This window comes from Branchiostoma floridae, chromosome 10 (genome assembly GCF_000003815.2).
Source record: "Branchiostoma floridae strain S238N-H82 chromosome 10, Bfl_VNyyK, whole genome shotgun sequence".
In the NCBI taxonomy this organism is placed as follows: domain Eukaryota; kingdom Metazoa; phylum Chordata; class Leptocardii; order Amphioxiformes; family Branchiostomatidae; genus Branchiostoma; species Branchiostoma floridae.
The window spans coordinates 2401971-2418749 of NC_049988.1; the positions used below are offsets into that span (position 1 = coordinate 2401971).

Sequence of the window (16779 nt, forward strand, 5' to 3'; positions counted from 1 at the left end):
CTGACGTCCCTATGGACATTTAAAACGTGGGCAGACAGAATGCTTAGAAAGCTTCAAACAATGGTAACGTTTGTTACAGTCATTTCTGTACATCATTTTGTAAGCAAGGTGGGATACAAATGGCAGTCAATGACCCTTTTTTTGTTTCTTTAAAACAACAGAAAAACTGTAAAGCGTCACAAAAACGGCCATTTCTAGTCTTATACGTGGATAATATAACCGTGGCAAACATCGTACTCATGGTGTTAACGTTTGTTACAGAATCTGGCGACAGGCATAAACCTCCTCACACAGCCTCCAAGATCAGTGATAGTAGCGATCTGACGTGATCGGACAGAGGGCCTGGGTAGCTAGTTTCATCTGCCGAACAATCATTTTGGGAACTGCATTGTTAGAGTTTTGGCTACTACTTGAATTCTTCGTATCTTCTCAGGCGACAGCCATTTTTTAGGGGTTGAAATCCCACCCGAAGCTATAATAACCTTCAAAGCCATGAACCAATATGAATGTTGTGGTGCATCTTTTGTAAAACATTACAGGGGTTGTGGAAAAACAAAGGGACCTGTCATGCTGTCTATAATTTTCTCAATATCAAGTCGTAAATTCAGGCGACAGCATTTCGACATTTAAATGAGAACGAGCCTATAGTCTGGTATCCAGCCGTATTATAACTTCCGCGTTACGGGAGCCATAATATATATGCGAGGCAAATTCAGTAACAGACATTATTGTAAATACGTTGGTCTTATGTTTTAAAGCACTTTACGACAAGGTCATGTAACGACGTGTTAGTGTTAGTCTGTCCAGCCAAATTCTCCAACTCAAGCGGACATTTTCTACTGAAGTGTTGTGGTGTAAGTCTACTCCTCAGAGGCGTCACTCTGCGAGGGGTACATGACTTCAGTCGGGATGAGGAAGGTGGAGATGTTGAACAGGTCCAAGAACACCTTGTAGTTGTCACTGTCACTGAAAAATAAGATGAAAAAATGTGTTTCCTTTAATTGCAATTTTACATATTCGAGGAATGAGAGATACAACCAGCTACTGTGATCCATTCAAGATGCCAATTTCCAGAGACCAGGCTTTGATGCAGTTACACCGGAATGCATCTACCCCATGCCTCTTCTCTATGCTCGAAGACAGTCACAGCTCGAACTATGCTCGAGGTTTGTGTTGTGAAGACATAGACAGAGGTCAATTTTGCCCCTCGAACTCGTTGCTAGTTCATGACAATGGTTATGGATAGCTCATGGATTTTTTTTTTCAAATTCCTGAAGGTTGATCAATAACAAGCTCGTATGCTTTGGTATATACAGTAGGCAAACAGTTTAAACATGTTATACATAAGGTGATGTTGACTTGATTACATGGATGGCATCCTATTGAGCATCGATTTTTTCTACTTTATATACATATTTACTCTAAATCATACAAAGCAGCTTCAAAATAAGCAAATAAAAATATCAGAATACGTACACTAATTCCATAGAACATAAAAAAGTTCAAAGGTGAAAGAAGATGTAAAAGAAGAAAAATGAAGAATGTATTGTTCGGGGTACGTTATTTTCTGTGTTAAGGAAAATTTTCGAACAAACTTGTTTTCGCATCAATTTTTTATTCCCTAATTATGTCATCAAATTAACATAAACAGTTAACATGAATAACTTAAATTATTAACAAATCATTAAGTGAAAAATGATTTGTTATAATTTCATCTTACCAGACAGTTGACCGCAGGTACTTGTATCCGCCACCCCCGGTCCCAGGCTTGTCTCCCAGCATCCTTTGCACCATCATGACATGGTTCCCTACAATAAAAAAATAAAATAAAATCTATATTTTTATTCCGAACGTTCCAATAGGCTCAAAACTAGGGACCATCGACCATATTTTGACAATATATGTGAAAAATTGATTTGCCATTACCAATGAATGTTCTTGTTGTTTATCCTTAAATAAGTTAAGTATCGTTAAAAAATATAATTACAATATTCCTAATGTTTCCCAATATTTTGGTTGTTGAAGAGTTTTTTTTTTTAATGTCCTTACATCGCCACCTGTACAGGAGCTCGTCAATGTCCATAAGCATGCGCAGAAACTGGTACGGCTGCTGAAACTTCAGCTCGTCCCTATTGTGGATAAAGAGTTGGACATAATCGATTAAATGACCGTCAGTAATCAATTTCGGGGAAAACATGATTATTAGAAAGATACTTTTTGCAAGAAATAATCGCATATTTTACTACCGATCTCTCCTTATGTAAAACCGGTCTGTTCTAAAATTATGCCTGGGCAAAATTTGGTTTCAAATCAAGTTTTAACTAAAAGGGAACTATCCCAGGGTAATACCGTATGTGGATCCAGGCCAATCTGATTTCTCGTTAACAATGAACGAAACTTTTTCGTTAAAAATGTTCAGCCGATTTGGCCACGAGGATTTGAAACAATCGCAAAAGGAACGTAAAAGCAATATTTCTGTCCCATACATATGCTATAAGGTGGCCTATACCGCATATACTACAGTTAATCGTAATTAATGTATTTACCTCCTGTAGTTGATCATCAGGACTCCTTTGAGCGCACGGTGGGACAACTTCCTCTTCCCTTCATACAGAAAATAAAGAAAAATTCTTAGTAATTATGTTACCGTTAGCGTCCTCTTTCTGCTCATCATCATCATCATAATTATTACCATCATCATCCTGTTTCATACTGTCCAGTGTTAAATCATACTAATCATACTAAAAGCTCGGCCTGTCGTTATACCTGGTACACACTACATTTTTTAGTATGCGGTAATTCGACAATAACATTTTATGATAATTCAAGTCCGCATAATTTTTTTACCTTGCTTCTCAAGTTCATCGTGCTTTCCCTCATCGAGGATGTTGTCAAACATGTCCTGAAATATTTTTTTTTAAATTACGTTAGATTATTTATTATCCTGACCGAGCCTAAAAGGTATAAAACTATTGTTTTGTTCTAAGGCATAAAAAATTGCTTTGTTTTAAGTCAAAGCTGTATCTTAAATTCAAAAGAATACTTCCTATACATAAAGCAAAACGTTGTACGAAATACTACGAAATACAGATTCTACCTTGGTGGTCTTGCGCTTAGCCTCATCTGTGATGCTGCTGCGGCGCCGTTTCACCCCCTCTTCGTAGCGCTTCCAGAAAGCCTCACCACCCTCCTTGTCAAATGTATGCTCAAGCCATGTCTGTAAATCAACAAGACGTATGACTTCGAGATGAAAATGTTAAAGTTTACCTCTTAACTGCAGCGATGGTAGAATGACTTTGAAGGTTTGTGAAATAGGAAAATATTTCAAAGAACGTCTAGACGCTAGAAATCACACCAATGATTGTAAACGACCATTTGTATAGAATGATTTGGACACTTGTATTAAGTTGATTCGCCTTATAGAACTGTAGTTATGTATCGATACTCGACATAAGGACCTCCTGGCAACTACGTCATCAATCGAACCAACAGGTAACTCTCATGTGTTTTCTCAGGTATTACTAACAATTTACATCCCTTGAGTGGTAACTTTAGACAGGTTTGACCGTACATGTGTAAAATACTTGTACCTGAGCAAGTTGCAATAGGGACTTTTGTTTCTCCGACTTGGACAGCTTCTCAGCATCATCGGCATTGACAGGAGTGAACCGGTACTCCTCAACTCGATCCTCCTATGTGTGGAGAGCACAACAGTTAGTTTTATTTTTCTGAGTTATTGTCGACAACGTCTAATATAATAGACGTTATTTGTATATAATAATTAATATATTTGTCGTGTCAATAAAGATTGAATTATAATACAATATTATTACAATAAGGCAGTGTTCTTTTTAGATTTGATGCAGCAAAGGACCAATCGGTAAAGAATATTGTGAACGTTCAGGCACGGGACTCAGGTGTAATTTTTGTACTCTCAGATAAGGAGTTTGATAATGAAAAATGGGGACATAGTCTAAGTTCATGCAGCTTGTACAGTTCCCAATCTTTAGTAAAGGTATTGAAACACTTCAAGTAGTGAGGCATGTCCCTCGTACCTTCCTGATCCCCAACTTATTCTCCAACAGTCTGAACTGCAGACTCTCGAAACCTGAAGCTGGAAACAACCAATCTCTGAAAGCGAGAAAAACACAATCATTTTCTTTAAGTAGGTTTTATGTGTTCTATGACTGTTTCAGAATGCTTTTCCTGTAGTAAAACACTAATATTTGCTGGTACGCGTAAAGGATGACGATGAAAACGCCTAACGTATTATTCAATAGATATCTCTTTATAAAAACTGGTGTGTGTTAATAAAAACAAACAACAAACCAAAGAAAGTTTGGGGAAAAAACAAGGTGTATCTAAATGTGTATAGGTATTTTAATATGAGCACTATTATATTATTAATTTACTGCCCTAAAACTAACAGTAAGTAATAGCCACTATGGTGCCATTTTAGTTGATGTACATTATTGATTTCATATAATACTTGCCTGAAGTCCACAAACTCCTGAGGCTCGATAGTTTCCACGATCTTCACCTGCTGAACCACAACCTTAGAAACACAAATTTTATCATATAAAATAACATAAAACTAGTATCAATATCATTATATACATGAGCTGTATTTGTTAACCTTTCTCTAGGATAAAACTTTACATGAAATAATCATGGATTCTTTGCAATTCTATTTATTTTATTGAACACACATACATACATTTTCCTAATAATTTTGTAAATTACGTCCGCATCATTAATTTCTTTATCAATAATGAAAATCCATTTATGACTTATTAAGAAACCTGTTTAAATTTGTGCCAACTAAGACGACACTACTAAGGAAGCTGCTATCTATTAAGTTCAAACTTGTTACAGAGAACAAGACCTATAACAATCGACTTATATGACTTAGACACTATAATTACAGATAGTAGAGACCCACTAATACATTTGCAAACTCGCTTTTAAGATTTCTTTCTATGCTTGATACCTTAAAAATCTCCTTGACCCTGTCTCCTCTACTCAGAATCAGTCGCAACTTCTTCTCCATCACGTCTTCGTAACCCTGAAAACCAAAATAAAATATTGATTAAGTTTGACATCTCTATGTAAGACCCTTGTATGTTAAAAGAAAGAAAAAAGCATGCATTTGTTTATTGTACAGTTACCAGCGGCTAGCCCCTTTATAACTGTCTCCGAGCAGTCATTGAATTGATTATTTCGTTTCATATAGCAGAACGATTCAAACACAATCAAATATGTAAAGGCGAATAATAATGTTTCTAAATGTCTTGAATTAATATCAATTGGTATAGTAGTTTCTTTAGGCACAACCAGGAGGTACTTACGTCCAACATTTCGATGTCTAACAGACGCCATCATCAGGGTAGAATGACTAGCTTCCAGTCATTCTACCCTGATGATGGTGTCTGATAGACACCGAAACGTCGGAAGTAAGTACTCCCTGGTTGTGCAAAAAAAACTTACTATTTGAATAATTACCAAGCTGATGAAGTTAACTACGGAGGTATAGTGAAACCTGTCCGAGCAACCACCTGGCGCAGGCAACCACCTGCCGTCAGAGGACACATTGAAACAGTCCCGTCCATTTTTACATAGTTAAGACCCCCTCCCATGTAACCACCTGTCCTCCCCAACCGGCAACCATTTTTCTACAGTCCCAAAGGGGCATTCAACCTGCCCTGAACAACCAAAATTGATTGATAGCAGCTAGCAGCCATTTTATATGCGGAATTATGTGGGCACAGTTACCCTGGACTTTGAGACTTCTTTTCCTTATGTAAGTGAATATCAGTCAAGCATATTAACAATGTGCACAGTGCAAAATGATTATCAGTGAGAACTTTGACATACTGGTAGAAAAATTGAAAGCAATTGTTTGTGCTGTTCAAGGAAACAGACAACTACAAAACGAACTATGATTATTAGAAAAACTCAGCTCTGATTGTTAAACAATGGTTTCTTAAAGTTTATTTACATAGCAGCATGGAGATTAAAAACTGTGTGCATCTCTTATAGATATGTTTCCTGGGAACTAACTGAAAGGTGTATATCATGCAAACCGTATCATTTTTTATTTATTTCACCAACCGACCAACTTGTCGGGAGCAACCACCTGTCCTCAGCAAAACCATTTTTGCTCGGTCCCTTGAGTGGTTGCTCAGGACAGGTTTGACTGTAATATCACTTGGCTTCTTGTTTCTAAGATTCAATCTCAATCTTTAAAATCTTGACATAAACATAATTATTGCAATGTCTTATGGAGCAGCTGTTTCTGTCTCGATTAACGGCTTATTAAGTTAAGAGAAGTTAATACTCACACAAGTCTCCAGTATCTCTGTGATAGAATCCAGCTCCCAGATGATTTGCTTGAACCACAACTCGTAGGCTAAAAAAGATGGGAAAACATGTGGCATTATGTGTATCAATACTATCATAATGGTACACGTTTGTATGTAGCCATACTTATGAAACTTAGAGCCACGGCGTAAATAAAATGTCAATAAAACAGCCATTGGATGTTTAAAGATGTCAAATAATGAGTCGTTACCAATTGTATGCAGAATATTTGTTGTATGTAGCATGCCATAGTAAAGTCGGCATAACTTAAACATTTCAAGAATTTAGTATAATTTTTAAATCTAATAAATGGGCCTGTTTTGCACCACACGTTTCAAAAAGAATATTTTTAAAGAACTTTTACCTTACCCTGATGCACGATAATAAAGAGATGTTCATCGTGGGCAGGACTGTCGCCTTTCTCACTCTCCCTCTTCTGCGCTCCCAGGATCTTATCAAGCTACAAAGTAAAGTAGTTGTATTCATTGTTCAAATTGAAGACAATTTAATTGTGATTCAACAAATTGAAGGAATTTTTTTCAGTATACAAATAGGTAATACATCGAATTATATATGTTTAAAATCAGAACCTATAGTGCAAACGATACTCTAGAAACAACACCAACGTTTGATATATTGATACTTATCCATACATATCCATTGCATACACTTTCATATTTACATATATACAATAAAGTTGTAGACCTTACGAAAGTACCTCTGTTGTGTCAATGAAAATATCCTATAAAGTATCATCTTTATGAGATCAATTCAATTTAATATAATTTACTGTTATTTTACCAGCCTATTAGTCCTTGTTTTATTATTGCAGGGTTATATCCCGCTTAACAATGTGTTATACTTGCATATGTAGCATAATCAGTCTATTGACCCTTATTTGCTTATTTGAATGGTCAATTTGAAGAAAAAAAACAGTTTACAACAAATACTTTATTTAGAGATACCTGTAAGTAATTGCCATATACAAGCTTTGGTTGCTCGGCTGGATCTCCGCTGTAAGATAGATATCCAGGTTAGAATTACATCATGGACAACGTAGTCATGCATGTAGATGAAAATGTTGTGACATATTTCAAGTAATCAAATGCATGTTTTGCATGACCCGGAACTCATTTGATTTGTGTTTCTATAAAGCCCTCCTTGTAAAGTCAGTACCATTTGATCTCCAGACCGCGTTACATATATATTAGATATTCAGATATTACATTAAGAATCAGTAAATAATAATTTGGGTTCATTATACTTTGTCACCATAAAAAAAAATCTAGAAATAATTGAAACGATTGGAAAATGAGCAGATTATATCGGCAGGCGTTTTAAAGCGCAAAGAGATACTCCATCAGACAGAATTCATAAGTTTTCACAGATTGTTAGGTCCAGTTTCAGGTCAGTACCTGGACCTGGACCTGAACCTCTGGACCTGAATCGTACCTGTACTTGAATTTTCTGTACCACCCCAACCCATGATTGGACTCGGGGTCTTTGTACTGTAAAAATGGATTTTTTTCTCGTGATAAATCATATGACTTGTTATTTAGGGTTGTCTCGTGCCTCATGGCAAACATCCTGGGTGAAGGTCATCGTCTACCCATGATCCTGCATCCGTACTTTGATCATGTTTATTTGATTATACGAATGACAGAAAGTTGTCGACCACACTGTAAGTCGTAAAAAGCAGCTGTAAATTTAGCACTCATATGCCGTGAATCTTAAAAAAAAGAAAAATGAAAACTATCATCACAGAATTAAAACCGAAAATCAGAAAGTCAAAGAAAATATGTGGGACCACGTAGCGCATTGGGACCGTGTTCGCCCCGTGACCGAGAGGTTGCGGGATCGAATCCGCCTGCCGTGTTACCGATCTTGTGCCCTTGGGAAAGGCACTTTACACGGCTTTCCTCACTATACTCAGGTGAAAATGAGTACCTAGCTTCGGCTCACGGTGATTTACATCATTCACCCGGACGGGAGACCTGGCGCATATGAAAGGGTATGTCACCCCGCAAGGGGCGGTATAACCCCGTCGTGTGTAAACATGTGCGAACATGTGCGATCACGTCGACCGATGATGTATGTTCGTCTCTATCTCTGTGGATCTGCCGCTACCAGCCAAAAGCTGCCTAGGTAGATCCGTGTAATGAGTTGTATCATTGGCAAATAAATAAATAAAAAAAATTAAAAAACGATATGAAGAACTTAAGTTTAGAATCTATTTTTTAGTATACTATGCTAGCATACTTTAAGTGTACGTGTTTAGCCCCCTTATTGGCAACTAGATTTCATAATGAAAGCCACGTTTCGGCCAAACTCTTTTATTCTCACTATCGCATCAGTTTAAGGGCTGCAAAAAGATAGCATCCATTCAATTAAATCAGTATTACCTTACCAAGACAGGTACCTGCTTATGACGTCGCGAGGTATTTCTTAACGGAGAAGATATAAAGTCACATATTAAATTGTAGCAAGGAGATAAATATATTCAGAATACATAACTATAGACATGGATTTGTCACTGCAATTGGTCCCTGTTACTGTAGACCATTTTTGAAAAGCGACACATGTCCTTCTAATATGTCCAATAGTGATCAAATTGTATCAGTTGATACAAGGCCAAACGCAGCATGACCAGTATGTATGTTTGTCGGTTTATCTAAAATTTGTATTGAGCCAGTTAGTCGTACTTGCTCGTAGAGTGAAGCAATGCCGCCCCACAGAGCTTAGTTTAGTACCAAAACCTTGTCAAAGAGTTAGTCGAACTTGCCGAAGCGTGATGTTTCTGACGTAGGGAGAAGCAATGCCACTATGCAGAGCTTAGTTCGGTGCCAAGACATTGTCAAAGAGTTAGTCAAACTTGCCGAAGCGTGATGTTTCTGACGTAGGGAGAAGCAATACCACTATACAGAGCTTAGTTCGGTGCCAAGACCTTGTCAAAGAGTTAGTCAAACTTGCCGAAGCGTGATGTTTCTGACGTAGGGAGAAGCAATGCCACTATACAGAGCTTAGTTCGGTGCCAAGACCTTGTCAAAGAGTTAGTCAAACTTGCCGAAGCGTGATGTTTCTGACGTAGGGAGAAGCGATGCCGCTGTACAGATCTTAGTTAGGTGCCCAAAGCTTGTCAAAGAGTTAGTCAAACTTGTCGAAGCGTGATGCTTCTGACGTAGGGAGAAGGGATGGCGATATATTGAGCTTAGTTCATATGTGCCCAGAGATTGTCAAAGGCCTTGCACTGAGCAAAGTCTTAAAAAACAATCATGGTTGGAAGTATGCCAGACGTCCTCTTGAACATACCTGAACAACAATCGAAATGTTGTATCACGAGGTAAAGAAATCCATCATTATGGTCCAAAGACTCGAGTCCATTTGTCACTCATATGCCGGACTGAGAAATTTGTTACTCAGCAATATGAAGCAGTGACAATGATCGTGACAATGATATCAAAATCGCCTTGTAGAAAATATTCAAATGCACCCTTAGGTTATCATTAGGAAATGCTTTTTTTCTAACCAAATTCAGAATTGTTATTGGCAATGAATGAAAGTGTTCCCGTCTATTTTGTTTGTGCTACTTGGTGACATTAAATACTCCGACCTTCACACAAGATCATGGTAGACAATGCCCTTTAGCCCAGAACGAGGCACACCTGAATACGTAGAGTTCCACGACCCCATACATTTGCCAACTCATCAAGACCGAGCGACAAATGCAATTCATCTAGGACTTATTCGAGTTATGTTGGTCTACACACACACACACACACACACACACACACACACACACACACACACAAACACACATACACACACACAAACAAGCACACACACTCACACACACACACACACACACAACACACACACACACACACGCACACACACACACACACACACACACACACATACACACGCACAAACAAGCACACACACTCACACACACACACACACAACACACACACACACAACACACACACACACACACACGCACACACACACACACATACACACACACACACACACACACACACACACACACACACACACACATACACACACATATATATATATACACAAACGCTGCCCCAAAACATAACCTTCTTCGCGAAGGTAACAAGTGACAACGCCATATCAGCGGGCAAAGAAATACATTATTATGGTTCAAATACTCATAGTCAAATCACGATCATTGTACCAGACTGAAGAAATTGTCAATAAATTGATTGAGACCTTTGAAACATTTTAAAAGCAAGTTGTCAATAATATTACATTTGTAACTGTATGCTATTAGATCGTAAGTTCTCGATCAGTCTCTAAAAGACATCAACAGTGTATAAGTATTCTGAGTTTGAAAATTGTTAACCAATGTGTGCATTGTGCAAGGAAGGGCCACCAGTCATTGCTTGCTGCTTGACATAACACTGAGGGATTGATCACAATCAAGGTGCGTGTGTTTTTTACATTCCTTTCTTTCTTGCCTTTTTATCACGGTCTAACAAATGTGGGTTATATTTGAGCAGGGCTCGTGACAAAATTGCAAATGGTTTGATTCTAGACCCCTGGCGGCGTACCTAGTTATAGCAGTGGAAATTCTGGTTTTCATCTGTAGTGATTTTAAATATAGCATCTGCGCTCGACAAAAACTAACAAATTTCCAGGCCCCTTGGCAACGTGGTCTTAGACTTCTTGCATTTCTTTATAATGATATTGTGAAGGTAATTAGCCAGAACGAGTAACGGATGTCCATGTATATCTAAACGTATTTACTGTACAAAGAAACAGTTTGTATTGTGTGTTGTACACTGTGCAGTTTCCAGTACTAATCAATTATAATAGCCTCCGGCTAGTTAGCTAGCACTGGTAGTATGCATTTTTATACAAGCAAATAAATCAAATAAAATCGTGATTTCAAGTATATAGAATGCTTAAACAGAGATTCACAATGGCAAATTATGTATAAGACCACTGGATTTGCGTGATAAAAGGAGGGAATTCACTTATAGCAGTGTTTTGAATTTCCAATATTCGTCCTAGATGTTTGGGTGTCAGTTAGGTTTATACGTTAGTTTGTTTTAATTGCAGTGGAATACTGGATTTCAATTTTTAGGAATACTGGCATACTTGAATGAAGACTTGCCGGATTCTTATCGTATTTTACATTCAGGTAGCCTGGACAAGAATTAACAAAATCTACGAATCAAGATATGTAAGATCTGTAAGTTAAATAGAAACATCACCATAATAATCAATTGACAATGTATTATATCTAGTGATTTACAAATGTCAAACTCTTCAAATCATCCACTAAACTTCCTAATAAAGGAGAAGAGCTCCATGGGGGATAGTTAAGTAGCTATGATTTTAGATGCGAGGCTAGCAATAGCGTTGGGAAGTTTCTTGGCCGTTTTGAATTAATTACAGCTGGGTCTCTTAAAAAGAAACAACAAGTTTAAAAACAGATTTTTGGCCAGACATAGCTATGTCTCAATATAAACGAACTGACTTTTTTTAAATATTTGACTATTTTAGTAAGAAGTATGGTATTGAGAGATGAAACAGAACTGGATGGGAAAGGTCTTCTCTCCGCGATGAAGGACAGGCAGTTATGGAGGACAACTTCGTTTGCTCCACCTCTCAAGAGGATGAAAGATGTTGTATGTTGTTGTTGATGGTATCGCTGAAGAATGATGATAAGAACAAAACAATGAGTTGCCAGGTCCCAGCACGGGCATTACGTTATCGAGCTTTTGCTGAAGAGAAAATAAGAAGCCGCCATTACCCCGCAACTGCTCTCGCTGTTACTTCCGCAACCCCGTCGGTCTTCACCAGATAGTCCAATACTCTCGTCATGTTTTGCGTAGACCAGGGGGGTTAGTTTGAAATCTAGGAAATTTTGACAGGGTAGGAAACCACCGCCCCTGCCTGATGAGAGTTACCAGCTGGGGTGGTTCCAACCTGGGTTATGGTACAGCGGGGCTGTTTCGGCAGATTCTCGGGTATTTTGAAACTATTTGACAACTTGGAGAGTTTCTACATGTTACCAAAAGCCACGCTACACTTCAAGTACAGTTTGATCGTGGGGAACAGAAAATTTTTCATTGTTCATGTGGGCCGACCCTGAAGTAATGCATATCTCGTGCAACACGTCAAGGGGGTTACGCAAGTATGGCAAAAACAGTGTTTCGATGAATATACAACTGCATCGTGGCTTAGGTTTTTGGCAAAGAAACAGCCGATACGCGTCTTGTACGATGCGTTGTTTATTGTGTGCCGTGTGTGCTGGTACCTAACGCAGAGTCCCGAAAATCGGGACAATTTCGACAACACAAAATGCTGCATATTTTTCATTTAAAAGAGTATTATTGACGCTATATACTATGGATTAAATTTGAATACTAGAAACCCATCGATGATGAATCTTTTCAATATAGCTTTCTACGTGACGAAAATTCGCAGATAACTACGATGTTTGAAAGGCCATTTCCTACCTATCACTCGCTCCGCCCTTCTCGTGCTAGTCGCCTTCGGTGACCTTCGGGTGCCTTCGCCCTGAAGTCGCCGATGTTCGGCACCCACTCGGGTAATCCCGAGAACATGTACTTTTACACTCAAAACACCTATCCAGGCATTTCTGCACGGGCAATCCGACAACAAACCCTTGGCCTACCACTTATGGTTCCAGTATGCCTCAAACATACAATGCTCAGCTCAAGTATCAGAGGTTTTGACCCCATAGAAGAAAATTTACAATTAACAGAGGTTTTGAATAATTTTAAAAGCATGGTTGGGTGCGTCCGCTCCAGACTAGGCCTCACAACGGCATTGATAACTGATATAACTGCTTTCACTTTCTGTGGAATGCCTTAATGACGTGTTTCATTTTACTTTCTAAAATGGCGACGCATTAATAATGACATATCTGTGTTTATGTCTGCACAAAACTCTAATAACACATCTGCTTTCAATTTCTATACAACAAGTTGGTGTCATATGGGCTTTCCCTTTTTCCACTAAGATACATTGCTGATAATTCCCCTTGCACTTTCTGCGCAGAATCTTCGATGGCGTACAACCAGCTTGGCTCTTTTGATAAGGTTCAGGTTTCTGAAAGGCTCTTTAGTTGCTATGTGCGTCTCTCCATGAATTACCGACTGCGTCATGCCTAGGTTTCACTTTCGTTTTCCATATTTGTAACACTAATTTACGTTTGTTCGCTGGGTAACCTATATCCGTTGTTTTGAAATACTGGGTATATAGGGTTTTCGACTGCAATATTTCTAATATGTTTATTACAAACTAGGAAAATTACNAATTTGAGACCACTGTTCGTCGACTTCATATCCCAAAAATACAGCCTATCTTAAACAACGGATATAGGTTACCCTGCGGATAAAGGTGAACTAGTGTTATACACAAATGTTTCATTTATTATTTTGACTATAACTTTTGTTGACATTGTCTTCGAACAAAGAAGTGAAAAATGACAACTTGTTTCAAGAGTATGAACCAGCAATAATGCCAAAATCTGTATCTGTATCTACAGAGCAGGTATAACCACCCTTCAGCGAACCGCACCAGTTTCGCAGGCGTGCGGCACAACAACAGCTGGTTACATGACACTAAACCACTTGTCACATCTAAATTTCGCACATCTAACTGCAAGTGTTATAAAAACTATCTAGGAAAGATGCCCTTCCTGTGCTTGATGATAACTCCATTTCTACAATCGTTTCTGGAAAATATGATTTTTTTTGCGCACCAATCCGAGGTTTGTAACTCAGGTACTCGAAGGCATGGCTATTTGTACCTGCATCTATATAGCAGGTATAGCCCTCTTCAACGTTACACTCCGATGATTAATCCACAGTTTTCTTATTGATGCTTAATGGTTTAAAGTACCTTAAGTTCTAAAATGAAATTAAGCAACGGTACTCAATCGTTTCTCTTTCTATTTTTAGTCATTGTTGTCACAGCTATACAGCAAGTAATGTACATAGAATTGAAGACAAAATAACACCGCATGTAGCTGATTCGCTCAAAATGCCGTCCAGGTTTAAAATATTGAGCGCCTATTGGTTGTCACGATGGTAATTCCTGCAATCCTATGACCCACCCATATATGTATGTCCAGACGTGTGCGTTGGCGGCAACATGACGACTATTTTATATGTTTTACAATTTCCCTGCTGTTTTTTTAATGATTCTGCGAAGCTTTCAGATCTGTTGAAAATCAAATTAGTCGCCAGTGTTGTAGATTTGGGTTGATAAAATTCAAAATATACTACATTGCATCTTCATTCCGTTGCAGTCAGATACTTTCATTATTAACATGTAAGAGATTTTATCTGAGTTGGTAAATCACAATATAAAAGAAGACTGAATTCGAATTTAGGATAGTCAGCACTTTGAAGAACTGGGGCTTAACCAAAATCTAGAAATTCAAAATCTAAGTAAGTCCATTTTGATATTGGCCATGTAAGTCAGCCATCTTGCACAATTTTACCATTGGTATCAACACATTTTAGTTAATTTTGACCTTCTTAAGGTATTGAAATCAATAGAATTCTGCTTAGATTTGTATTATTTGTTCTACTGAATGACGCTTGGAAAGGTTGTAAATACATGTGTAAGGTAGATCCGATATGGAAACAGAACGTTTAGGTTCGAAGCATACTTAATCAGGTTCATTACTCAGCTAGTGCCGTAATTAACTTGTCATGTTGCAATGCTGTAAGTATAAGTTATTGTTACCAAGAAGGATATGTTTTTGGTGTTGTTGTTCTCTTTTTTTGAGTGAGTGAGCGAGTGTTCTTTTGTTTTTAGTTTTACAGCGGACAAAAATATAAAAAAGCTGTTGATGGACCTCTTTTATAACTTCCATGGGAGCAAGAGTCCATGAAAGGAAAGGAAAGGAAATTTGACCATAGGGTCATTTCTATGATCTTTCAGTCAAACGTCTTGCTTTCGTACCCGCTAAGAGAATAGTTTATCAATCGCACACAATTCCTGTGACTTTAGAATAGTAGAGTTTCTAATTGTTTCTACAGTTTCTTGTGCATTCCTTTTGAATTATGTACCATACTAGTATTTGATCATGTCTGATCATATAATTGGGTTTGGTTTCACTTTCGTGCAATTGTTGTCTATTTTTCCGTAAACAAGAACCTTTCACTTATTGTTTAAACTCTCACTTCTGTAGAGAAATTACGGTTTAACAGACATAATACTCTAACCCATGAGGTAAAAGAAATGAATATATTATTTTGAAGAGTATATCCAATGGAGGGATGCGTAAATAAAGTGATTCTTCGCTTTTAAGGTTTCTTTTTGGTGTGTACTTAAATGCAGTAACTTAAGACCTATAAAATGAAAGAAAAGAGAAAGAAAAACATGTTATTTTACAAAAAAATAACGCATTTTAGCTCTAAAGCAGTACTCACTCGTTTCCGTTCCCCTTTTCAGCCATTTTGCCACACCTTGTTGCCAGACAATTTGTCACTGAGACTACTGCGTGCTTAATTTTAACAAAGGATGGAAGGCGATTGAAAACAATTCTGCTCATTGCTGATTGGTTCAAAATCCTATTGTGGTCCAAATCTTGAACAACCATTGGTCGTCACCATTGTTATCTTTGCATTCCCATGCCCCACCCATATCTCCCTCGTGATCTGTGTTCAATATTTCGACACAAACAGGTTGTCGACGTGGCAAGTGCAGACTTGTCCTTTGTTGGGGATTTTACCGACGGTATGTATTTTGTGTACCTTTATTTCTACCCGTACATTTACAGTGATTACAGTGTCAACGTTTGGTCTATATATTTACCACAAATATTAAATTGTAGGTGTAAATCAGCTGCTTACTGGGTCTTTTTTTATTACAGCAGGTTTGTTGTATTTTTACCGTCTGTTCCAAGTCGCACCGTTTCGCTCTTTTAAAATTTGAAAACATCCAATGGTTTTGTAGTTAGTCTAACCTTGAATTGTTTATTTATTACAGTGTCACAGACGTTGTTCCGTTTAGGTTAAGACATTTGTTCACTGTTTAGATATAGTACAACGATTTCATCAGTTTGATACAGTGATTCCAAATTTGCTATTTACTTTAAAGATGTCTTGATTGTATGCAAAGCTCATTTTATTAGGCATTCAGCTCCAAAAAATTGTATGTTAGGTTTTACTTTCAACCGTTTGTCGGGAGTTGTGTAAGTATAGACAAGATTCACCCATGCGTGAACAACGTTTCGTACCGAGAAACGGTTTCGAATGATGTCACCTAGTATTGTCCTCACTAAAATTGATCCGTATCAGTTTACCAATTAAATTGACTCACTGTCACGGGACTGCGTAGGTGAAATGTCACAAGAAAAAGCCATTTTTATTTAGCGGTAACATCATGTGATAAACATAT

General features: G+C 37.8%; 1 protein-coding gene across 1 annotated transcript; it reads right to left on the reverse strand.

The window, feature by feature from the left end:
• Window positions 1-547: 547 nt before the first annotated feature.
• LOC118423797 (tryptophan 2,3-dioxygenase-like) lies at window positions 548-15923 on the reverse strand. The gene is made up of 14 exons (XM_035832032.1): window positions 15810-15923; window positions 7326-7374; window positions 6730-6820; window positions 6342-6409; window positions 4991-5065; window positions 4494-4555; window positions 4056-4131; window positions 3591-3692; window positions 3098-3217; window positions 2848-2902; window positions 2547-2604; window positions 2050-2129; window positions 1721-1808; window positions 548-966 (listed from the first exon to the last, which is right to left on the reverse strand). Exons 1-14 carry the CDS (start codon window positions 15833-15835, stop codon window positions 861-863), a joined length of 1056 nt encoding a protein of 351 aa, XP_035687925.1. The 5' UTR covers window positions 15836-15923; the 3' UTR covers window positions 548-860.
• Between the last annotated feature and the right edge of the window lie 856 nt (window positions 15924-16779).